The 24,249-nt window shown below is 39.7% G+C and overlaps 1 protein-coding gene across 12 annotated transcripts in view; it reads left to right on the plus strand.

The window, feature by feature from the left end:
* TENM2 (teneurin transmembrane protein 2) overlaps nucleotides 1-24,249 on the plus strand; it is a 478,752-nt gene that overhangs the window by 425,801 nt on the left and 28,702 nt on the right. For 10 of the 12 annotated variants that reach the window (XM_033517641.1, XM_033517644.1, XM_033517642.1 and 7 more), the window contains 7 exons: nucleotides 10,639-10,849; nucleotides 14,766-14,885; nucleotides 16,847-17,108; nucleotides 17,804-18,071; nucleotides 19,210-19,353; nucleotides 20,837-21,086; nucleotides 24,032-24,052. In XM_033517641.1, coding sequence (XP_033373532.1) covers nucleotides 10,639-10,849; nucleotides 14,766-14,885; nucleotides 16,847-17,108; nucleotides 17,804-18,071; nucleotides 19,210-19,353; nucleotides 20,837-21,086; nucleotides 24,032-24,052 — 1,276 coding nt within the window. The remainder of the gene's footprint in view (nucleotides 1-10,638; nucleotides 10,850-14,765; nucleotides 14,886-16,846; nucleotides 17,109-17,803; nucleotides 18,072-19,209; nucleotides 19,354-20,836; nucleotides 21,087-24,031; nucleotides 24,053-24,249) is intronic. The other 2 variants (XM_033517643.1, XM_033517649.1) reach the window with 1 other exon arrangement.

A 24,249-nucleotide genomic window follows, 5' to 3' on the forward strand; every position in this document is an offset into this window, starting at 1 on the left:
CCAGGCTGTCCCTTCTGTCCCACAGCCCTGCAGGCTGTCCCTGGCTGTCCCACAGCCTTCCAGGCTGTCCCTTCTGTCCCATAGCCCTGCAGGCTGTCCCTGGCTGTCCCACATCCCTGCAGGCTGTCTCTGGCTGTCCCATAGCCCTGCCAGGCTGTCCCTTCTGTCCCACAGCCCTGCAGGCTGTCCCTTGCTGTCCCTGGCTGTTCCTTGCTGTCCCTTGCTGTCCCACTGTGCCAGGCTCTGCAGGCTGGGTGAGGTGTGCTCAATGAACATGTAGGGTTAGGGGCTGATATCCCTGCTCTATTTTCCCTGCCCTTTATCAGGCATGTCCCTATTAAATACAGGATGTGACCTGTGTTTGCCTTCAAAGATATTTTTCTGGTTTTGTAGAGCCTTCCATGGTGGCCTGAAAGCAGTTCTGAGGTGTTGTGCTTTCTAAGCAAGATTGGTTAATTTGCTCCTTCATTTAAAGGAACTCTCTTATTCCTTTCAATATGTCTTTAGTAAGTCACATCAATTCTTTTTCATGTGCTTCTGCTCTCTGTTACAAACCAAACATCCGACACAGCTTTCTTCCTTGAGACTTCTTCCTTTTCCTTTGGCCAATAATTAAGCTAAAGAAAACATCCGCTGTTTACTGATTAATAAATATTTTATGAATGTATTTCCTAAAACTGCAAAGCAACATTGGGCTGTATCAAGGGTAAAACTATCACTAGGCTGAGTGCTTTAGTTTTATGTAAGATTTCAGGGTTTAGAAACTGTAAGTCCCAAACTGAGAAACAGGTGTATTTGGTTTTGGTTACATGATCTGAACTATGCCTGAATATCATCAACTAGTTTTAATTTGTAAATCCTCTGTTAGTTCTTTGATTTCACATGCTAAGTGCTTACTAAAGTATTTTAGAAGTTCTAAAGCTAATTCAGTTTCAGAGAACTAGAACTTGCTTTACAGCTCTTACTGAATTGTGAAGAGCAGACTCTAACTGCCAGAGTACATTAATTGCCATTTAAGTATGCAACAAAACCCACTGAACTTGTGTTAATATTCAGTGTAAGAAACTAAAAAGTTAAATGCTTAGGTTTGCAGTTTTTACACGCTTTGAAGACTAAAAAGGAAAATTTGAAAACAAGTGTACTGTTAGAATTTCCTCAAAGAAAGGAAAAAGGTTGGAAATGTTATTAGAAAAACTGGTAGAAAGAGGTTTATTTATCTATTCAGGACATTATTTTGCACTTGTAAAACAGACAGGCAGGGGAAAAAATGACCATTGACACTATTTAGGTGCTCATCCTAATGAAAAATTGTAGCATTATAAAACTTATTCAAGGAAGGCAAACAGGAGGCAAAGAATACAGAGAGAACTGCCTTATAACAGATATATAATATTATGAATTAATAATTACTGCAGAAATGTATATTCCATTATCATGCAAGTTGCATAGATTTGGTTTACCATAGTAAAGCACCTGAAAAAATTAGTCTAGCTGAAGGCTGGAAAGATTTAGGGGAGAACTCTTCAGATGTTCTCAGTGTTTGCATTTTAAGTAATTTTTTCCAGAGACTACAGAGGATACCGGTCACTGGTTCTTGTGAGTGTAAATAGTTTGAAAATGTAAGCTTGATCCAAGATCCAAACAACCTGAGAAGACCCTTTGACCCCCATGTTTTCACATGGGTTTTTTTTAATAAATGCAGAAATTCATCTCATCTTCTGACACCTTGCTCAGCACTTTAATTCAATGATCATTCCTGCTCTTAATAGTCTCATCCTTATTAATTCCCTTAGAATGTTTGTATAAAGGAGCTCAGGAGCTGTTCAACACCTGTTCAGCTGCTGTTCGTTCCTCCACAAGCTTTCCAGGCATTCCTGAGAATCCAGAGATGCTTTGAGCCACGCTGTTTCCTGCACAGCTCCCTCAGGCTGTGCCACTGCAGCGCTCTCAGTCTCTCTCGTGCATTGGTGATTTGTGCTGCTGCAGTTTGCTCGATTATATTCTGAGGTTCACATTTCTCTGAGAAGTCGTGGGGTCCTGTCCCATGTGCACTGTGAGGACAGAGGCATTGTCCTGACCACCAATTTGTCAAATTCAGAGGAACTACAACAAAACTCAAAAACTAATTTAATCGCTTAATGATTAATATCTCAGATATAAATCTGTCCTCGACCTCTGTGTTTATGGTGGAGTTTTCAAGAATGGAGAGGCAGGAAGGGATGTGTGTTCTGTGTTTCAAGCTGCATCTTTATGTAATTGGGACTCTGTATATAAAGGGAGAGATAAAATTAAGTTTTCTCATTAGACAAAGGGGAAAAGTGTGCTATGGGAATCAATATTAAAGATCCAGCTAGTTACCAGAACCCCAAGTTTCACATAAAATGGAAGTTTATTGGAAGTTAAAGAAATTGCTTCTCCTCCCAGTCACTCTTTTAGTTTGCTACTCAGCTGAGTTTATTTGCAGCAAAGTGTTGAACTCATTTGCTGCTCCATTACCAACATTGCTCTGTTAGCATAAGCAAGTGGTTCTGGGGTAGTACAGAACACACAAGCTGTCTTTTGGAAGGTAGTAGGGTAGCTAAAAATCCTTTTTTTTTTTTTTCCTAAATGAGGTCTTCCCTGGTCAGTTGAGCCTCCTTCCTTTCTGTCCATCACTGCCTGTTGTTAAAATACAATTCATTCAGCATGTCGCTGAAAGGGAACTATCATTTCTTGTCTTCTGTGGCAGCAGTTTAACATATTTTGGAGATTTTTCCCTGTTCAGCCATTCTTATTGCAATTGTATTTCACAATCAGATTCAAAGGCCTTGGGCCAAATCTTCATTTTATGGATGTCAAGGAAAGCATTGCCACTGACTCCAGAGGGTTTCCCATTTGTCCTGCTTTGTCTTATTATTGCCACAATGCAAACTCCATACCATAGTTCAAAAACATAAAAATGAAAGATTATACTTAATATTTTCTTCCCATTCCAGATTAATGTCCTTTAGTTGGTTTATTCCTAGAAGAGGCAGATGAGTCCCCCTCTCTTTTAGACTTACAAATCTTCATTTTAAATGAGATGTCATTGTGGATTACTGGCATAAATAAAATGTGATTTCCACAGCAGTGAGAGGAGAGAGTCTCCAAAACTGCTTTCTCCTCTTAGGGCTGTTCAGGGTGAATGATCTGAGATAACACTGGGAAATTCACCTGCTTTTGTCCTTACCATCACATGTCAAATCAAGACATGGGCTTCACTAGGTCTTTATCCTGGAAGTGCCCAAGGCCAGGTTGGAAGGGCTTGGAGCAACCTGGGATAGTGGAAGGTGTCCCATGGCAGGGGGTGGAACTGGATGAGCTTTAAGGTCCCTTCCCATCCAAACCAGCCTGTGCTTCTATGATAAGCCACATTATGATTATTAATAATTATCTATTAAGAACCTGTTTAGGGTTACTGTGGTGCATAGGGTACTTTGCTGAAAACAAACTTGAAAGTCTCTTATTTATATCTTTGGGGGTTTTGTTGATTTTTCTGTTTGGTTGGTTGGTTTTGGTTTTTTGGTGGTGGTGGTGGTGGTTTGGGGGGGTTGTTGTTGTCTTGGTTTGGGTTTTTTGTGGGGTTTTTTTTTGTGTGTGTATGGTTTTTGTGTTTTGATTTTTGGGTTTGGTTTTTTGGGGGGTTGTTGTGGGATTTTTATTTTATTTTTTTTTCATTTTTGGTTTTGTTTACTTTTTTCTCTCTGTAAGAACAAAGCCTAACTGAAAAGTAAGGGAATTCTGGCATTGACTCACTTTTAAGAGCTCTCTAAATTGGAAAGTGCTTCTGTTTTCCAAACCATGTTTGGATTACATAATTTGCTCACTGTGGCTGCTTCTAAAGCTAATATCTTCCCTTAATCAGTCCCTCAGTAATCTAATCATTATTAAACATCTTTTGGAGGGATTAGAAATAGCTTTATTTTAAGACCTGTAATTGTGATTACAATATATAATCCCCCTAATAGACACGTATAACCCATTTAATTCACCATGGCTTTATTTCAGGAAATTAAGGCATTACTGATGGTATTTTGAGGAATGGGAGAGGATATGCTACTTTTTACATTCCTATTTCTTTTGGCATATTGCATAAGGAAATCACTACTGCAGCTGTTTATACCCATCATTTTGCAGTAACTATTTTATAATAATTTGCTTGTTCCTAAATATAAAAATGTTTTTAATATCTCAAAACAGTCTCTTTAAATGATGTATGTTTAACTAAACTTCACCTTAGACTTTGCAGCACCTCCAGCTGCATGAGACAATGGGATACACAGCAAAATTCAGATGTCTTTCCTGAAGTATAGTTTCACTAAATGTTGCATGCAGTTGCAATCCATCACATCTGAGGAATCTTTGTTCTGAGTGTCTTGGGATAATTTGAGAGAGAGATTTAAGAATCCTGTCCTCTGCAGAGGCAGCCTTGGCAAGAGCCTGTATTGCCCACTGGGGTTGTTCTTTCTAGGCTTTTCTTTTCCTTCTTTCTCTTCTCCCACCTTTTGCATCTGCTCATATTTACTCATTTTTATAGTTTTTATTGGCAAGGTAGTTAAATTATGTAATCTTAGAGAAAGAAAAATAGGAAATAAGCAAAATTTTGCTAAATTTGTTTGTTTCGTATTTGATCTGGGTAGAAAAAGACAGGTGCAGGCAGGTTTAAAAAAATAAATTAAAAAAACCTTAAATGCATTACTGCTTCTATCACTTCCCAGATCACATTTCTCCTCACAATGTAATTATCTGGACTAAAATTGGTAGAAGGAAAGGAAGCAACCCATAGCAGTATAGAATACTAAGCCAAATAGAAATGAGGAATTTCTTATTTGTTATGCAAAGTGGTACATTCTTTTTAAAATACATTTTAATTTCTTTTCCACTTTGCTTTCCAAAGAGAGATGTGCATTTCTTAGAAGGCAAATTTTGCCCTTCAGTTTGTTACTCTGTATCTTTAACCCCACCAGGAAGTACAGTTGGTGGTAATTCTGTTTGGCACAATACATTAAAGATAATGAATTAGAGAAAGCCAACTATCTGCTCCAGTATGAAATCTCTTCAATTCACAAGAAAAATGCATTTCTAGTGAAGTTCACTGTCAGGACAGTGCACTTGACTGATTGAAAGGCTGTTTATTTGAGTTGTCTTAGAAAACTCATCTCTGAAATTAGACAGAAGGAAAATAGAAAGAAAAGAGAAGTGTCTTCCTGCAATAAACATTTAGAAAAAAATTGCTTTTAGAAAATTACAAATCCTGTGACTTGATACTGCATCAGGCTCGTGACATTTAAGATAATACAAGTATTTCACAGCACAAAAGCAAATCATGTAATTTAGCTTGCCTCAACAAGCATTGCCTCAGCGGGGGTCTCTAATTCAGCACAGACAAAAGATTTTATGAAGTTCTCAATATAAATACCCAGAATACTCTTGGCACAGAAAATACCTTCCCCGAGCCTGTACAATAGTCAGCTGAGGAACATTAAATGCAATCAGGAGCTGAAATCTGTAGTGGATGGGGGCCAGAATGAGTCACGTGGGCTCGCTATAAAATCTGTACCAAAAGTAGACACTCAAAGTTTGACAAGAGCTAATGAGTGTGCTCGTGTGTGATTGTGTTACAGCTCCATGTCAGCCTCTAATCACCTTTACACACATTAGCCAGCTTATCCATCCCTGTCCCTCACGGGATGAGGTTCTGCAATAACTCACAACTGGGTAGAAGCAAAAGCAAGAAGCTCAGAGCCTGCAAATTCCACGGCTGGAAAAGGCACCAGGATCCCTGTAGGTGTCTGTGGACACTGGAGCTGGGCAAACATTTTTTTTCAAGGTTGTTCTCAACTTGCAGCCCTTCGGGTCAGCCTGGCCCTGAGCAAGGAGTGGTTTGGAGTTGGAGCATCAATTATCTGCAGGTTCTGAGGGCCCCCCAGGCTGCCCCTGCAGCAGGTTCCTGCAGCTGGTGCTCTCAGGAGTGAGGCTTTTCCTGCCTGCCAGAGCTCCGGGCAGCTCGGGGATCTGGAGAGGGCCAGGGAAGTGGGGCTGCTGCTTCAGCACTCTCGTCTTCCAGGGTGCTTTAAAACCTCACTGGGGAGGGTTTTGGCTCTTCAAAGGCACAACCGATCTCCAGGTTCATTCTACTTTACCACAACTCGGGATTTAGAATCCAGCTTGTCTTGAAGGGCAGTTTGGGTTACAAAAATTCTCTGTTTGCTCACAGTTAGATACAAAAGCCAATGTTGTAATGAATATCCTGATAGCTTACAGGGAGTCTTTACAGGGCTGGAGCAGGAAAAGAAACATTTCCTTTCTTTTTAACACCAGGAACTTCTGAGGAATTATTTTGAATGATACATGCCAATATAGATAACAGTAATTAGATCAAGCTACAAAAGTGTGAAAATTTGGGCTAAATATTAGATAAACTTCCTGGTAATAGGATATACTGGGCTGTGGCATAGCCTGCCTGTGGAAACAGTTTTGCATGCAGTTTTAGAGCTCAATTAATATATTTCTGTGTTGGCAGAGAAGGCCTACTCTTTTGATAATCTGATAGAGCATCTCTAATTCTTTCACCTTGGGTATATTAATACTGCACATAATTAAAATCGGTTCATGATAAATTAACTAATTTGCCCTTAGAGTGATCAAAGACCCTTTTGCCCTCAGGGTTCGTAGTAGCTGCTGTTCCCCCCCTCCCCACCTCCATTTTAATCATCAGTGTGAAATGTTTATTGGAAAAAGAAAAATTTCCAGGAATTAGGCTCTGAAAGCCCCCAGCTCCTGCAGCTAGTGAAGTGTAAGGATGCCCTCTGCTGAGCATGGGCTCGGGAGTTTTGGGCTGGAAACAGATTTGTCCCTTGCTGGGTATAGAAAGCATTGGCTCAGCAAGTTGATGTCAAAGTTCACTCATTCTGATGTGCATTGTGAATTGAACCTGAAGCCCAACCTGCAGGTATTTGAAGAAGTGTGGAAACTGTAGATCATTTACTCATTGGAATTTAGAAACTCCAGTAGCTCAAGCATCAGCTTTCTGCAGAAAGATGTAGTGCCTTTCTGGTTCTGCAATCCCATAACCAGGACATGATGAGAAATATATTCAGTGATGCTGGAACACTGATGCTGAGAGGTTCTAAATACATTGGAACAGTAATGTTCTATTCCTCCTGAGAGCTTTTTTAATCCTTCTAATGATGATCAAGAGGAAGACAATAATAAGGTAGTCATAAATATGACGTGCATGAGTAGATTAATCAACTTTCAAGTATTTCTTTGAAGTTTTCTCTGTGCTGTGTAGTGAAGTCTGCCAAAAAGCTTGTGGAACAGTTCACAGAAAGTTGAGTAATGTGTGTTTCCATTAGCCAAGTGAACTCTTCAAGAGGGATACCATGTCACTTTTTTCATTTCTGAAATATTTGGAAATTCAGAAAAACCACGAGCAGCAATGGAGAGCTAATCCTGTGCTGCCAGTTTAAATCAGATCAAAATTTCCTATTTCCTTCATCTCAGTTAAGGCCAAGTCAGGATTTGTGTTAGTCTCAAATTGTTGGAGGAGGTTCAGCACCTCTCCTCCCTTTAGCATGCAGAGTATTAGGGAGGTCACTGCCCACTGAAACTCAGTTGTGTGTGCCATGAAAAGCAGCAATATTTTGGTGAGGTGAGTGCTGAGGATTTGTCAATGAATTAACCATATAAATAATTCAGCATACCTGAGGAAATTTGGAGGACGACAAGCTCTGAAATATATATTAAAATCCAAACTACTGAATTCTAATTAAAATTTATGCTATTAGCAGAATTTTCTGGTAGTTTTTTTCTAACTCTTGTTTTAATCAGCTGAGTCTAATGCAAATAAATTATTCTGTAAAGTTTACTTCATATATAACTGCAATATGGCTGGGGAAATGGGCTGAGAGTTCAAGGTCCTGCACATGAGGAGGAACAACCCCAGGCACAAATGTATGCTGGGAGACTCTTCTTTGTCCAGCAACTGAGCACTGGAGCAGGGTGCCCAGTGAGGCTGTGGGGTTTCCATCCTTGGACACATTCCAAAAGCTGTGTGGGCAACCTGGGCAAGCAGAGTCTGGTAGCCTTGCTTGAGCAGGGGGCTGTACCTGATCACCTCCAGGGGCCCTTGGCAATCTCAGCTATTGTGTGATAACAGTCCAGATAGGAAATCAGGAAAACATGAGCTAAAACCAGATATATTCTGTCAGTAACCACTACTCTTTCACGCATGGAGTCAGAGATTTCAGAGCAGCAAAGTCAATAAGAGCAGCAGCTATGGATGTGAGCAGCTCATAGGTGTCTAAGCCTTTGAGACTGAGCAGCAGTGCCCAGGGCCTGGCTGTGTGTGCTGAGCAGACCCAGACCTCACTGCTGCTGCTGCAACAAGCTGGATCAGCTAGTTCACATAAGGTAAAAATATCCTAAATCCTGAATCTTGCCGTCTAGAATAAATTACTACAGGGGAATATAGCCATAGAAGTAATAATGTTCTAAAAAGTAAATTGTGTTATGCTCTATGCCTGTCTTTTCTAAATATTGTTGTAAGCATCTGAAAGCATCTGAATATGACTTCACAGAACTGCAGCAAAATCTTCTTATATGGAAGGAATCACAGGCAGGTTTTTCCCTGCTGTTGAATGGAGGTGTTTCCAGCCTCCCAGGTCCTGAACTGGCAATTCAGAGCAGTTTGATTGCCTGCTTGATTGTTTGTGAGATAACGGTGAGATTGGCAGTGGCAGGGTAATTTACTGAAGATTGCAATGTCAGACAATATCCAAGGGGGCTCGTGAGCATAAAGATGTGATTCATATGACTGACAGGAGCCTGAGGGATTGATATGCCCATTCCAAGTTCATGGTGTCACCACAAGTGTTTGGCTACAGCATCCCTTAATCGGCTGCATGATGAGGCCATTACAGGCAGAACTTGTGCTCACCTCTGATAACAGGCATAGCCAAAATATGATGCAGCTTGAATAGGTAAATGTAAATTTGTCAGAGGGAGTAATTTATATCCTGTGGTTTGCCTCTGTTATTTCTAGTGTGTTGATAAGATTTCCTTGCCTGGTGGTCATCTGAGTAACAGAACTGAGGGGACTGAACAGTGGGCAAAGCTCAGGTCATAGTTGTAGAGGTCTCACAGACTGGGAAAGAAGCTGAGAAATTCTCAGAGCTTAATAGAAAATCTGCCTTGAGTTATACCCTGAAGCTAATGATGTCCTCAGAACGATTATATAGAGTGGGGAGAAAATGAACTGTAGCAAAACAGAAAGTTCCTGCAGCCTCATTGGAGAGGGTTTCAAGATGAATGGAGCTCTTAATGTGAATAGGCGAGTGACCTTAAAGCAACATATAGCTCTCACAACAAGGTAGTTTGTCTGACTTAAACCTCCTTAGAGGCCTGAATGAAACATTGTCAGCATACCTTGGCAATTTTGTTTTTAAATCAGGTCAGGCACACACAATGGGTTGGAAATACAAGGCTAATAGTAAACTAAGAAAGATTTTATCATTTTAGATTGTTTTTTTCCTTTAGGTTGTTGCTTTTCCAGTAATCACTGTGTTGGTTTGTTGGGCACTTGAAAACCCTAAAAATGCACAAGTCATGATCTTAACCTAAGGTACCTTTGTCTGCTTCCATACTGGAATGCTCTCTCCTGTGTATGATTTTCATTGTATGCTCAGGCCATATTTGTATTTGAAAATCAGATTCATGCACCTTGGGAAGTTTTACAGACATAACAAGATTGCAGATTGAACTCCTGATTCTTGCCAGAGTAGATTAATTGTTAGAGATGATAATATTTTAAAGCAAATGGTTATTAATTTCTAAATCATAGTAGAACTCCATTGAGAGAACATATTTCAGTTAAATAATGATACTAAATGAAGAGATGATGATGATAGAATCATTACTGTAGGTGCTAATATTATTGTTTATCTAAGTATACAAATTTATCTCCCCCTTGATTCCCTTTTAATATCTAGTGTTAAAATTCTGTTTTTTCCTAAAAATACATCTTGAGTAATATTCTTGATGGACAACCTAATCTGTAATATGATGACTGAACCCACCAAGTTTGTGGCTGATCCTTCCTTATCCAAGCATGCACACAAGTTGTAAGCCAGGCATCCATGGGAGGTGGGAGTTCCAGCAGCCCTTCCCTGGGAGCTGCCAAAATGGCTACAGTGTAATTAGTATTTTATTTAGATAATGACAGCTTTGTCACCCCCATCTCCTCTCAGCTCTTTAAACAGAGCAAACGAAATCAAACAGCATAATTCTCAAGACAAAAAAAAACAAAACCAAAACAGCCAAACAAGCAGATAACCTAAAGAAAAATCCTTTCTTGCTTCCACTTCCTTTTGCCTAATTTCAGTCCTTGACAGATTTTTTGGGATTTATTCTCATCTACGTGGTTTACATTAACTGTAGTGATTTTTAAGCAGCGTGCTCAAAAGCATCATTCTCATGGCACTATTGCCAGGTTTAGAGCATAGGGATGCAATGAAGAGTGAACTTTAACAGTTCTTCCCAGGGCCTTGAGCTCCCCGTGGGTGTTGTTGCTCCACAACATCCAGCTCTGTGCTGGATCTCAGTGTCTGTTCCTTTCAGATGGCCTGGTGGACTGCCTGGACCCTGACTGCTGCCTGCAGGCCACCTGCCAGAACAGCCTGCTGTGCCGGGGCTCGCGGGACCCGCTGGACATCATCCAGCAGAGCCACGCCGGCACTCCCGCCGTCAAATCCTTCTACGATCGCATCAAGCTGCTCGTGGGGAAGGACAGCACCCACATCATCCCTGGAGAAAACCCCTTCAACAGCAGGTGAGAAAACCAACCCTTTCCACAGCAGGTGAGAAAACCAACCCTTTCCACAGCAGGTGAGAAAACCAACCCTTTCCACAGCAGGTAGCAGCTGGGAATGATGCTGTGTGGCTGCTGTATGGGAAAATTTCTGCCAGCGATTCTATTCATGTTTTAACGGGAGCTGCTGCTTTCAGGTGCTTCATCTCAGGCATTGATCACACTGAGGCCACGCTGGTACAGTTTATGATGTGATCTCTGTTTTATAACACTGAGTTTTATTAGCATTTTAACATTCTGGCAACACCCAGAAGGTGGCTTCTTCAACTGAGTAGGAGCTTCTGAGGTTTATATTTTATGAAGACTGCAGTCTAGAGAAAGGAAAACAAACAAGTTTCCACTTAATTTTTAATGTAGTGCCATTACAGCAAATTTCATAGCATTTCAAATAATTTTACAGATCCATTGATTTATGGAGTTTTATTATGTATTCCTTACATAAAACTATTTTACTTGGAGCATTGATCCACCTGACTAGGTTTTCTTTTTCTTCTTGTTTTCTTTTCTTTTTCTATGATTGTTTTATAAGATAATTAATTATAAATTTGCAATGAAACTAAAAACCAACACATCATTAATTGATATTTGATGCCATTGTATGCTTACAAGAAGATCAGTATTTATCAATATCATATAAATAGGTCTCCATGGCAAGATGCTAGAAATTGATGAGTATAATAATTATGTTCATTTCAATAAAGTTAAAACTGAAGAAAGAGCTTCATTTGAGATAACACCCAAAAGATTGCACTTCATTACAGGAAACTGTTTTCTCAGTCAGGATCTCATTACAGGCTTAGTGGGTGATGTAGAGCATGTCCCTAAATATTTGTCTGTGGAAGGAGGATCATAACATTTCTGGATACACCAGGCAGGCCCCACTGTACCCACCCCTGTGCTGCACACAATCATTTCCATATTCCATCAGGAAACCCCTGTTGGATCCTACTCTATGTAATATAGATTTTCTGTTGTTCTATAAAATACTCCATGCATACACACATGGAGTTGTTAAAAAAAATAGAAAAAAAAAAATTGTTCTGTTTTCATCTAAATTTGTGGTGATTTTTCTTTTGTAATCCTGGAAGTGTTTAAAGCCAGGTTAGGCAGGGATTGGAGCAGCCTGATCTACTGGAAAATGACCCTGCCCATGGCAGAGGGTTGGAACAAAATGATCTTTAAGGTCCCTTCAAACCCATTCTATGATTCTATGAATTCATGCTCTAAACTAAACAGGAGCTGAGCACTTCAATCCTGAGTCTCCTTTAAGAAAGAACCTTATTGGAAACTTTAGATTTTTTTAAGTTTATTTTATGTTCCTCATGGTAGGAGTCTTAGTTCTATTTTATTTATCTGAGCAACACTGCAGATTTTAATATATCTTTGCAAATAACCTATTAATGATGTTAAAATCGATAAAATTGGCCTTCACCTCTAAGTTTCAAAGGTACTTCTGATAATTCTATGGCTCAGCTGTTATTTTTGGTACCAATTTTAGGCAAATTTAATGTATAGTGTCAAACTGTAAGTTTTAGAGCTAATGGGTTTGTCTTTTAAAAGTGCCACAAAGTTCAACTCCCAACTTTTCCATATACTGAAGCTGCCATAGTCTCAAAAAGTAGTTCCTGTGTTTGTAAGCTGCTTGCTTAGCTTTTTCCAGTCTTAGTGTAAGAAAAAAAGTGATTTCCTTCTCTGATAAAGCAATAAATAACAAAATGTATTGATTGCAAAAATAGGTCAATCTCAATGATTTTTTTCTGTGAAGAAACAAGATGAAATGAAGTTTTCAGGGAAAAGAAAAGCTGCATGTTTTTACATATTTAAATTCCTTGGTAAAAAAAAAGAAGTACAATTCTTGTATAAGTTCAATTTGTCTGTTACACTTTTAAAAATTACCAAAGAAAGCGATTGTATGTGTGACTATTAGTCAAAACATTATTTCCTATAAATACATATTTTAGCTACATTTTAGCTTGTTTTAATATCCATTGTGTTCCTTATTTAGAATTTTAAAAACAAAAAGGAATATTATTGACCAAAATATTTTTATTCAAAAAGGAATATTATTGACCAAAATATTTTTATTCAAATTATTTCCTGAAATATTAAAATTGAAGGTGGAAAAACTTAAGTCATGGGCATTATTAGTTTTCTTCTGCCATCTGACAATTTCTTTCTGAATCTACTTGCTGCACAGTTTCCCTGGAGAAGCTTGAGTGACTTTTTTCCTGCAACTATTTCTGTGTGTTTGTCACATAAAATAAATCAAGTAAAATGAATAATTCCAAGACAATTATTTTGGTCCAGTGTGTTCCCAAGCAGATTTTTCTCAACAGGTTTCAATTTCTATTAAATTCCATATTCTGTTGCAAAATGTTGATGTTGCAAATTAAAAATTGACCTGAAGGGTCAAGAAGCACTTGAAAGTCCTGAAAGAAAAGTAACAGAAATGGCTCATTGATATTAATTAGATTTTTTTTTTTTTTTTTTTGGTAATATTGAGGAAAATACTGCACCCTGTTTGGAATAAAAATATGAGGAAATAGTTGTTAAATAGGCAATACAATACAGTTGGAAATGTACATCACAGCCCCTGAACATCTCAGAGTCAGCAGAAAAGACCAGCACACAATGGTGTGACTGATGAGAGGAGCTGTTGTCTGCCAGGGGCCCTCCCAGAGCCCAGCACCATTTGTCAGTGTGCAGCAAAGCTCAGCCCAGGTTAATCCTCCTGTCCAGCTCAATCTTAGGGCCAGACATTGCTGGTTCAGGGTGCCTGGAGCCTGCTGAGCTCCAGGAGCAGCCCCAGTCCTGCTGGGAAGGGGCTCTTCATTCCCTCTCTCAGCAGAGCAGAGTTGGTGGCTCATGCTGGAAGCACAGACTGATGAATATATAAATGTTTTCACCCATGACTACACAAAGTGCAATTTTACAGTCCCTGAGATTATGGGTTAAGAGGACTTTGCTCTCTCTCTGTTTCCAGCTTCTCCAGTTTTCACCTTTCCAGTGTAACAATGGAAGCCATCTACAAAGAGCTTTTCCTTTTCCATTGCCCTTTTACCAAACAGCTTCCCCCCTCCCCAATCTGCTGCTCTCAGGGTACAGGGAAGATGGAAGGGAAAGGAGCCAGGGGCTGGAAACTCCTCTCCAGCTGGGAGCAGCAGCACTTTGTGCCTGCTGTGCACTTAGCAGCAGCAAAGCGCTTGCCAAAGAGAAAAAACTGACTGTGCCTCTTAGAGGAATAGCTCATCTTCATCTCCCTTAGGTTAAACAAAGCTGCTTATCCTGCTGGCCAAAGAAACGCTTTGTCTTGCCTGTGTGTAAAGCTGGACTTTAAACCAAATCCTCTTCTTGGCAGAGCGCAAGCAAGGGTTCCAAATCAGGCTGGAATGCCTGGTACAATCAGCCATTCCCTAAGATGAGGGAGTTTGAACACTGATGTGAAGAACTGGTGGTATAGAACAGAGATGTGGAGCTGTACCCTGCTTGTCAGGTGTGTGAGGCACCCACAGGCGTGGTATTGTACCCTGTAGGGAGGTTTTGGAGTTTCAGTGTGCCTGCAGGGGCACAGCTTCTGCCTGGCTGGATGGGAGGGAGCTCTGTACTCTGCAAAGCCGCCCTAGACAATGAGGCAAACCTTTGTAAGGCAAGAAAAGCACTGGCTGCCGTTCTGTGTATACTGCATACACAAGCACTTTCTTGATTTAGGTGTATGGAGGGAGCTGGGCAGTATTGTGGTCTCTCAGTATTCTAAAAACCTTCAGAGTAAACTGTGTTTAGAGTAAATGAGGTACAAGTGTTCACTACCTCACTTACAAACGTCATAACTTCCCTTTTGTAATTGGCTTTAATACCTTTAATTCTCTTTCTTTTTCAGTCTTGTGTCTCTCATAAGAGGCCAAGTGGTGACTACAGATGGGACTCCTCTAGTTGGGGTCAACGTGTCGTTTGTCAAGTATCCAAAGTACGGCTACACCATCACTCGTCAGGATGGCACGTGAGTGTCCCTGCTTCACTGAGCCCCTGCTTGCTGTGGAGTGTCTTTGCTGATTAACAGATGGTGTGATCTAATGGAACCATGTGGTACCAGGCATTGCCTTCCTCCCAGGGCAAAGAGCTATTAAGTAAACACAAAAGTAATTTTTCACACGGCATTTTGAATACTAACTGCATGTAAATACGAACAGGCTGACTTCTGATAATGACGTGTTAGCAGGCAGACTCCTTTCAAATAAATTGCTCTTATCTATGAAAACATTTGTGGGCTACAGCAATATCCAGCTGAGACAAGAAATATTTTATTTTAAAATGCAGAGCAGGCTAACACTTCTAGGAAAAAAAGAAAGCGTTATTATAGAATAGTATATTTTGTTAAAATTTCCCTTCTGCTTCTCTTTGCTTTTGAAGATACACTCTCTTTTGAGTTTCTTCAGGGTAGAATGTAATCAAAAGATTCTAATTGAATATATTTAGACAATTTCCTGCTGTGCAAAAAAGTGCTTTTCTCCCCCTTGTATCAGCTTATTTGAAATGCACACAAATTCAGATAAACAAAAGTCAATGTGTCATGGAGTATCTGGTTTACTGGCTGTGGTAACTAAAACAGAGTATCTGACACAGGCATTGTAAACATTTGCCATTTTATCTTGATCTTGCATAAAAACAATGGAATAGATATAATTAAATGAGAGTCAACTGAACTATAGGGAGTATTTAAATTCCATATTTTCCAGAATATTAATCTGTTATAATAAAAGTATAATGTTGATTTCAGTGGTTTAAAATTGCAGTAAATGGTGAGCTGAACTATGTTTAAATCTGCATAGATTATTGACGTCATTGAGTAATTTGTTACATTGCCAGCATTTACACAGAACAACTGATACCTGTTTCTGTTTCTGTTGTCAGAAAAACCTGGAAGCATTCCCCATTTAGACCAGGTTTCAAATACCTGTGCAGCTCCACATTACTGCTGTGATTGTGGAGGGGGTTTGGAGTAAACACCAAATTTCTCTGAAAAATGATAGATCAGTTATCTTGGGGACAGGAATTCTTACTTGTAGAACACTTCTCATTCCTATCCTCTTACTGCCATGTGTCCCATTCTATGTTTGATGGACAGGATCTTTTAGGAAAGGGTTAATTCAGTATCCAGCTCAGAAGCACTTGGCTTCTCTGCTGTTTCTATATAAAGCTGGCTTGTAATAATAAATGTGGTGGTTTGTTTGTTGGGTAACTTTTTAATTGCTTAATACAGAATTTATAATATTATTGGAATGAGCTTTGTTCAGGTGACTTCAAATCATTACTTGCCTTTGCTGGTTTTCAGCTATTTAGTTGCCAGATGTTCACATCCCATTATTGATCATTGGAACCATGACATTTAAAACATAAGCATGGTCTGCTCACTCTCCCCACCTCTGGTGGTGTGGAGAGAGAATCACAAGGGTAAAAGTAATAAAAGTCTTGCATTGAGATAAAAACAGTTTAATAACTGGAATAATAATTATAAAAACTGTAGTGAAAAGGAAAATAACAGAAAGATAAATTAATTCCCAGCCAGATTCTGAGCAGCTTCCCCCCTAGTTTATATAATGAGAATGGCACTGTATGATCTGGGATATCCCTTGGTTCATCTGGGGTCAGCTCTCCCAGCTGTGTCCCCTCCCAGCCCCCATTCTGCTCCCTGCTGGGATGGGATGAGGAGGAGGGAAGGCCCTGACTGTGTAAGCACTGCTCTGCTATAATAAAAGCATCCCTGTGTTATCAGCATTATTCTCATCCTGAATCCAAAACTCAGCATTCCACCAGCTACTGGGAAGAAAATTAACTCTATCCCAGTCAAATCCAGACAAGTGCCCATCACTGCTGGTATGCCTCTATAGCTGTCTCATTAGCTAGGAATGTTATTACTGGAATTACTCAGTCTTGTCACTTCTAAAGGCCACACTTTTCTAGGTTTGACTTGGTTGCAAATGGTGGAGCATCCCTGACGCTGCACTTTGAACGGGCCCCGTTTATGAGCCAGGAAAGGACAGTGTGGCTGCCATGGAACAGCTTCTATGCCATGGACACCCTTGTGATGAAGACAGAGGAGAACTCCATTCCCAGCTGTGATCTCAGTGGGTTTGTCCGTCCTGACCCAGTCATCATTTCATCACCACTTTCAACTTTCTTTAGTGACGCTCCCAGCCGCAACCCCATTGTGCCAGAAACCCAGGTAAGCACAGTGTGAGTGAAAAGGGCACAGAAACCAGTGGTCAGGTGACAGTTCTGACCTGAGCACAGGGCCACCATGTGTCCCCTGAAATTGCTAAAGCCAATATCTCTGCAGAGCTGCATTCGTTCTGACAGGTACCAGGTTTTCTAATGAGGGCAGCAGGAGATATCCCAGGTTTATGTCACCCAGACACATTTATCTTTGTTTACCTTGCACACTCCCATTATCATACAACATATCAAGTGTATCCATGTATTTCAGTTGCCAGTTTAGGTGTTTCAAGAGAATTTTGGAGAGGCTTGGCATATGGTGCTGATTGCAGACTGTTTCCTTGTTTCTTACTTAGGACAAAGGCAAACTCCATTGGTGCTGGTTTTTCACTGATATATTCAGTTAGGCTTTATGCTGCTAGTGGAAGTTGTGAGTTCCAATGATATTTCTTATGTTTCTCTTGCAGTATAATAACTTGCAGTAAAAATGCATGTGCTTATTTGCCCTTTTGCCAGCAGTGAGCTCTTAAAAAGATGTGTACAGACACCAAATAATTATTTGTCAGAAATGTCAGCTGAACTGTGTTGCTTTGAGGACATCCACTCCCAGTAAGAGAAAGACATAAGTTCATAAGAATACACAAGGTGATACATTTTTTTAAAAAAAATCATTAATGTAAAGTGTTTGATCTCTTTCCTACCCAGGTTCTTCATGAAGAAATTGAGATCCCTGGCTCTAGTATAAAGCTCAGCTACCTGAGTTCCCGCACTGCTGGATACAAATCCTTACTGAAGATCATCATGACTCAGACACTTGTGCCACTGAATCTGATCAAAGTTCATTTGATGGTAGCAGTAGAAGGGCATTTGTTCCAAAAATCATTTCAGGCATCTCCCAACTTGGCATATACATTTATCTGGGACAAAACAGATGCCTATGGTCAGAAGGTTTATGGGTTGTCAGATGCTGTAGGTAAGTCAGCATATACAAGCTCCAAAACTTCCCAAGTACCACCTATAATTCTAAATAAGAAAACTGCAAACTTCCCTATGGAGGAGCAAATGGAGATTGAAGAGTTCTTGTCTCCCTGACACAATTTATCTCTGTGTTACGGTTCTTTTACACATTAAAGATCATACTCCATCAACATGCCTGGGTTTCCTGCTCAGTACCTGACTTAGAAGGTTTAGACCAGGCAATAGGAAAAACTGGCCATGGGGACTTAGGTGAAACCTAATCCATCATTACAATTTGATTTTCTTTAGTTATAAAATGATCCTCATGCTGGACTGGCTGGCAGTCTGCAGTGCATTTGGGTTTTCACACATGCCCTTATTGCAGTCTCTTGTGGTATAACACATTTGAAATGAAAATGTGGTTCCTCTAATGCTGTTCAGTCTTGTAGTTCTGCAACTATTTTTAGTTAGCTTGGTTCTAGTGGGTGAGAAGAAGAGTGATCATCATAATATTTTTCAGTTTTCATTGACTGTCTGAATAATTTTGATACAACAGGGTTAAAAATGAGCATCAGAGCTGTGCCAGTGTGGAAAGAGCAGCTTTTATTTTTAAATCTTAATTATTTTCTATGATTTTCAAATTTTTCTTTGCTATAGCTTTTCTTTCTTGTTATTGCATGGGATATTGCTTTCCTGTATAATGCTTACAGTGCAATTGTGCTTAAATGCACACAAAGTTTTCACTGCCCTTTGGTACATGGTATGTAAGATGAATACACTAAATAAATGCTGTGAACATCTGGCAAATTAAGAATTCATCTTGTCCTGCTATCTGATATTTTTAATTATTTAATATAATTTTACTATATTTTAAAATTTTTATTTCTCACTCTCCTCTCAGCAAACCTATCACTTCCCAGTGTGAACTATTAAAATAGAAGTGATCAGATCCCTGCAGAGTACATGTGAATGAAGTTTCAAATTTGTGTCTAGTCAAAGATCTGAATATAATATTCTAGAATAAAAGTGAGGGACATAATCACTCCATCTTCTTGAGGGGGCTGGGGGACTGGAATCCTCGATGACTTGAATGTTCTCTGGACACTTAATTCAGTGTTTGTTCAGCAAGTATATTTGATTTTCTTTTATTTCAGTGTCTGTGGGTTTTGAATATGAGACTTGCCCCAGCCTCATTTTATGGGAGAAGAGGACAGCTCTGCTGCAAGGATTTGAACTGGATCCTTCAAACTTAGGAGGATGGTCTCTGGATAAACATCATGTACTTAATGTCAAGAGTGGTGAGTTAGTTCATTCCATGTGTTTGCTGTCCTATATGGAGTTTTTTATTTGCATTATACTTCCAAAAATGTGATTTCTCTCATCTTGTTTCATCTTTAGCTCAGTATGGTATGAGGCATATTTCAGTTGTCAGAAATTTTTTGTAGAATTTCAACACATTTTTTACTGCTCTCCAAAGCCTGAATTTCTTAAAGTCCTAATCTTTATCCTCTATTCTGTTTTTCATTTATTCCTCTGTAATATCTTTCTCTCTTCCCCGTTTTTCTTATGTTAACCACATCTGTTCCTGGTTTCTTTTGCTTGACCTCCTTTTCCCCCTAACCTGAGATGGAGCTTATGAGGAGTACAAGTCTGTGACCAGGTCCTGAGTCTCCTTTGTCTTTCTCATTAGTCACCTGTTTGCTTTTTCCTCACTGTTTTTTGTCTTTCCATATCCTGAACTGAATCTTGGTGATCTTTGTATTTTACCAACAACTCTTGGGGAGCTGAATGCTCAGCATACATTTTGTTGTTCTCTGTGAAGTGTTGTTTGCAGCCTTCCTGCTGATCACTACCAAATAACAAAGTGTATTTCTGCTTAACAAATCTAAAGTATTGTTCAGAATTGGCAAGATCAGGATATTTGAGCTCACTTCCAGTGCTGGGCAGTGGATCCACATTTGGATAGTACATGCCAATAGAGAGTGTTGGCACCAGTGGGAAGCCAGTTATGTTAGGGTTATACAACTTCATTCCTGCAAGAACATGAGGCTGAAAGTTTCCAGCCAGATTTTCACAGTTTTTGATGACACAGAATATGGTAACACTGTCAGAAAACCCACCCCCTTCTTGGAGCAGGGGTCTGCTCTTTGAACAAATATTTTGAAGATAAATCCTATCTTGAAGGTATTTTCTTGAAGTCTAATAGAGATCTGTACCACCAGCTTCCCTCTTGTCTTTTATCATTGATCCTTAGCAGCCCTTCTGGGAGTTTCATCTTTCTCCTATCTTTTCATTTTCTGAGCTATCATCTTCTCTGGTGCCTCCATTTCTCATTTTTCATTTTCCATTAAAAAAGTGTGAAAGACTGAGAGGTGGAAAGAGAACAGTAAGGTTGGCGCAGAATTCCAAACAAAACATGATACAGGAATCTGGAGTGAGACACAAATGGAAAAAAGCTCTTCTCCACCCACACAGAAACCATCTAAACCACAGTCCCAGGCCAGAGCTGTGTGGCAGGGTTTTCTTTCATAATGAATACCAAAGGACTCTGAGTGTAGGTTTGGGTCTGTGGTTGTGTATGTGTGTGGGTTTTAACACTGGATCTTCACTGCACCTTTATTTTTACTACCGCAAAATCCTTCTGTTCTTTTGCACCATTGAGAAACCAAACGCTGCAGTCATTTCAATGTACAGTCCTTAAAAGCAGCTGTTGAAAAGAAAACAGCCTGAAGTTCCCTGCAATGAATAGTGGTAATAACCACTTCTCCTCTCTGTCCTTAGGTATATTGCACAAAGGCAACGGAGAAAATCAGTTTCTCACTCAGCAGCCAGCTGTGATAACCAGCATTATGGGGAACGGGCGCCGCAGAAGCATATCCTGTCCGAGCTGCAATGGTCTGGCAGAAGGAAATAAGCTCTTGGCCCCTGTAGCACTGGCAGTGGGTATTGATGGAAGTCTCTTTGTTGGGGATTTTAACTATATTCGGCGTATCTTCCCCTCCAGGAATGTCACGAGCATACTGGAGCTGAGGTAAGGCTTAACCTCAGCGCTTCGCTTCTGGAGCCTGTGCTCAAATCAGCCTTTACCATTACTTTTTATAATTTTGAAAAACATTGTCACTTTCAACCTATTTAAATTCCAGTGGAGAAATGGGGCACAGAAATGCATAGTTCAAAGTCTGTAACTTACCAGAGCAGTGACTAAAGTGAAGGAATTAAGAGTACAAATTAACTTGTACAGAAAGTACAAACCATCTCTGTCTCGTTAGTGATCACTGATTCAGTCCTCCCTCAGTGCATCTTTTAGTTTTGTTTGAAAAGTCTGCCCTTAGGTACTGAGCCACAGTGACAGGTAAAGGTGTAAGTCTTGTGAGGTCAGAAGGAAGGTTCTCCTGCAGTGGTTTTGAGATCCACTTTCACATTTCTTCTCCATGCTTGTGAGTCTATTTCTGTAGGTTGACAAGTGCAGTTCAGGTTGACATACAGAGTCATTTTGCATCATCAGAACTCTTTTTAAGATTGTGACTCTTTCCCCCTGTCCTGTGCCCCCCTCCAACCTTAAGATATGATCCCTTAATAGGGAAGGCATGAGTGTAGAATGTACCACTTCACCCATTTCTGTTCCATCTCCTTTTTTCATTCTTCTAGGAGAGGCAAGAGTTATTGCTTCAAACCCTAACTCATGTAACTTGACCTTATGCTTACAGCAGTACTGAGTATTTGCAGAAAAATGAGGAGAAACAGCGTGCCCTGGCTGTCTGCTGCCCCTTCTGGAGCCCTCTCAGGCCACAGCATTGGTGCTCCTGGGAATTGGATATAGCAGCAAAGTACATTGAAAGAATTTAGGTCACAAGTCTTTTTTCAATCATATGACCAATAACCAATTCCTCTGCTTCCACATTTAGTTTTTAATTAGTGGGAAAAAGTGCAAAATGATTGGACTGTTAAAGAATAGGAGGCCTACCTCTATTTTACACCTCTCTTCCATTCATGTCATTCTGTTGATGTCACTATTGTGAATTCTGATTCTGTAGAAAATAAAAGAGATCTGATTCAGGCCAATTTAACTCTGAAATCACTCTCTGACACCTACCTCATACACCATCAGGCTGCCTCATTATATTTTTTTTAAAAAAAAAAAAAAAGTCATGGATCATCCAGTGCTTTCTGCTAGCAGCTCAGTTTAAACCACAGAAGGTAGCTGGCATGGAAGTGTGACCTGCTATAAATATTTATATCAATATGCACTATAACTCTGCATTATATAGAATATGCTAATTATTTTTTTCTAAGTTGTTCAGATGTTTTTAGCTTTCTAGTAAACAGGAATACAGCTTTATAGGTGAAGAGAAACATTTTCAGATTAGGATACTTCTTATAATGTATTTTTATGCACCTCACCAATATTAGCCAGTGACAGTTTCTTAGCCCACCTTATGTTTGAAAATGTTGCCATAAAATTTACAATATTATTAGTGTGAGTACTTTGTTTTCTCTCTCTGTGAGAGACATTGAGAGGGAACTAGGGTTTTCATCATGTGTGAGGGAAAATTGGGAAGGACATCAGTAGAGAAACAGAAGACAGATTTTTATCTGCTGTTGTCCACTTCCTCCTTTATGAAAGTCTGTTTTCCATAATATGGTTTCTTTAGCTTCTGTTATAACTAGAAGCAATTAACAATGAAGCTGATGCTTTGTGAGTGCTGTTGGACAGCTGCAAAGGACTTGACATACAGATTTTTAGGATTTACAGACTTTAGGATTACATTTTGATGTCTTTTACCCCCCCTTCCTCTAAAGGGAATTAAGGTCCATTCCAGCAAACATAATCTATAGCAGTAATTGTGATTCATTGCTCATCTTGAAATTTGCATGAGTTACATGGGTAAGAGTTTGAAGATTTGAGCCATTTAAGTGTGAATGAGAGCAGAGTCTTCAGCTCATATCAAGTAGTTTGGATTATGTTGCAACCAGTATGTTCACAAGTATTACAAACCAAATACATCACTTTGTTTAGATTTCACAGCTGATGTAATTTTGGTTTTACATAAGCCCCTATAAATCTTGAGTGCCTTTATATGTCAGAATATCCCAGTGTGCATATTTCTTTCGCACTGTCCTTTGTGAAGGTGCCTGGTTGGAATGGCCAGCAGGAATCTGGACTCCAGCATTGCATGTGAGGCTTCATGCTGGGGCTGTAAGCTGGGGGCTGTGCCTGCAGAGCTGCAGCTCAGGAGTCACAAACCTCTGTGCTCTGCTCAGTGCATATTCCTAAATGGAAATTACATCAACACAGTGAAATGCTGTGTGAGTGGAGAATGTGTTCATTTTCTTGTGGGAAGTAGAGAGCACTTTTCCTTTGGCTTTGTGGCTGGGCAGTAAGCTGTGGATCAGTTAATGCTGTTTATCTCCCATTGTACAGTACCTTACTGCTCGCTTAGAAGGGGCTTTTTTACCCTGACATTGGCTTTGATAGGCTTAAACAGATACCAAGAAACATCCAAACTTGCTTTAAGCAATTATTTTAGAGACTGGGAGGAGAGAAAAACAAACTGCATAGTAAAAATTTGTCTAGAAATAGCCTGTTGGAAACCTATTTTGATTAAAGAGGTTGCCTCCAACTGGCAGACAATATCCAAAACCAGTGTTTCCCAGTTCTGTATCCAGAGAACTGCCAGTTTCTCACTCCTAGCCCCCAAGCTACACGTAATTCCATGTGAAAATTCTTTCAGTGGTTCAGAAAGTTTCCTAAATATGAGGGGAGGGGGGTGGGGGCAGGGGTATCCTATAGGGAATTAGCTTGCAGCTCTATCCCTCCCAGTCACTCTTCATCTGTAAACTGAGCTAAGGCTAGTGCTGAAAAGAGATATCTTCTCCTGTGTCCTTTTGTAAAATAAAACAAATACTATGTTTGCTTTACCATCTATTCTTCAGCTAACTGTTTGTTCTTTTTTCTTCTGTTCCCTTTCTATAAAGAAATAAAGAGTTTAAACATAGGTAAGACATGAGCTCTTTCCCATATAATTTGATATGGTTTGTTTGCTTCATTGTGTTTGCTTTTTGTGTTGTGCTTCTTGTGTAATGTTATGTTCTTCATGTACCATATATAGAAACATTTTTATGTGCTAATTGTGTGTTATGAATATTATAAGCATTAGCAATTACAAAATGCAGTCAAAAAGCAGCCAATAAGT

The sequence above is a fragment of the Parus major genome, chromosome 13 (assembly GCF_001522545.3).
Source record: "Parus major isolate Abel chromosome 13, Parus_major1.1, whole genome shotgun sequence".
Lineage (NCBI taxonomy): Eukaryota > Metazoa > Chordata > Aves > Passeriformes > Paridae > Parus > Parus major.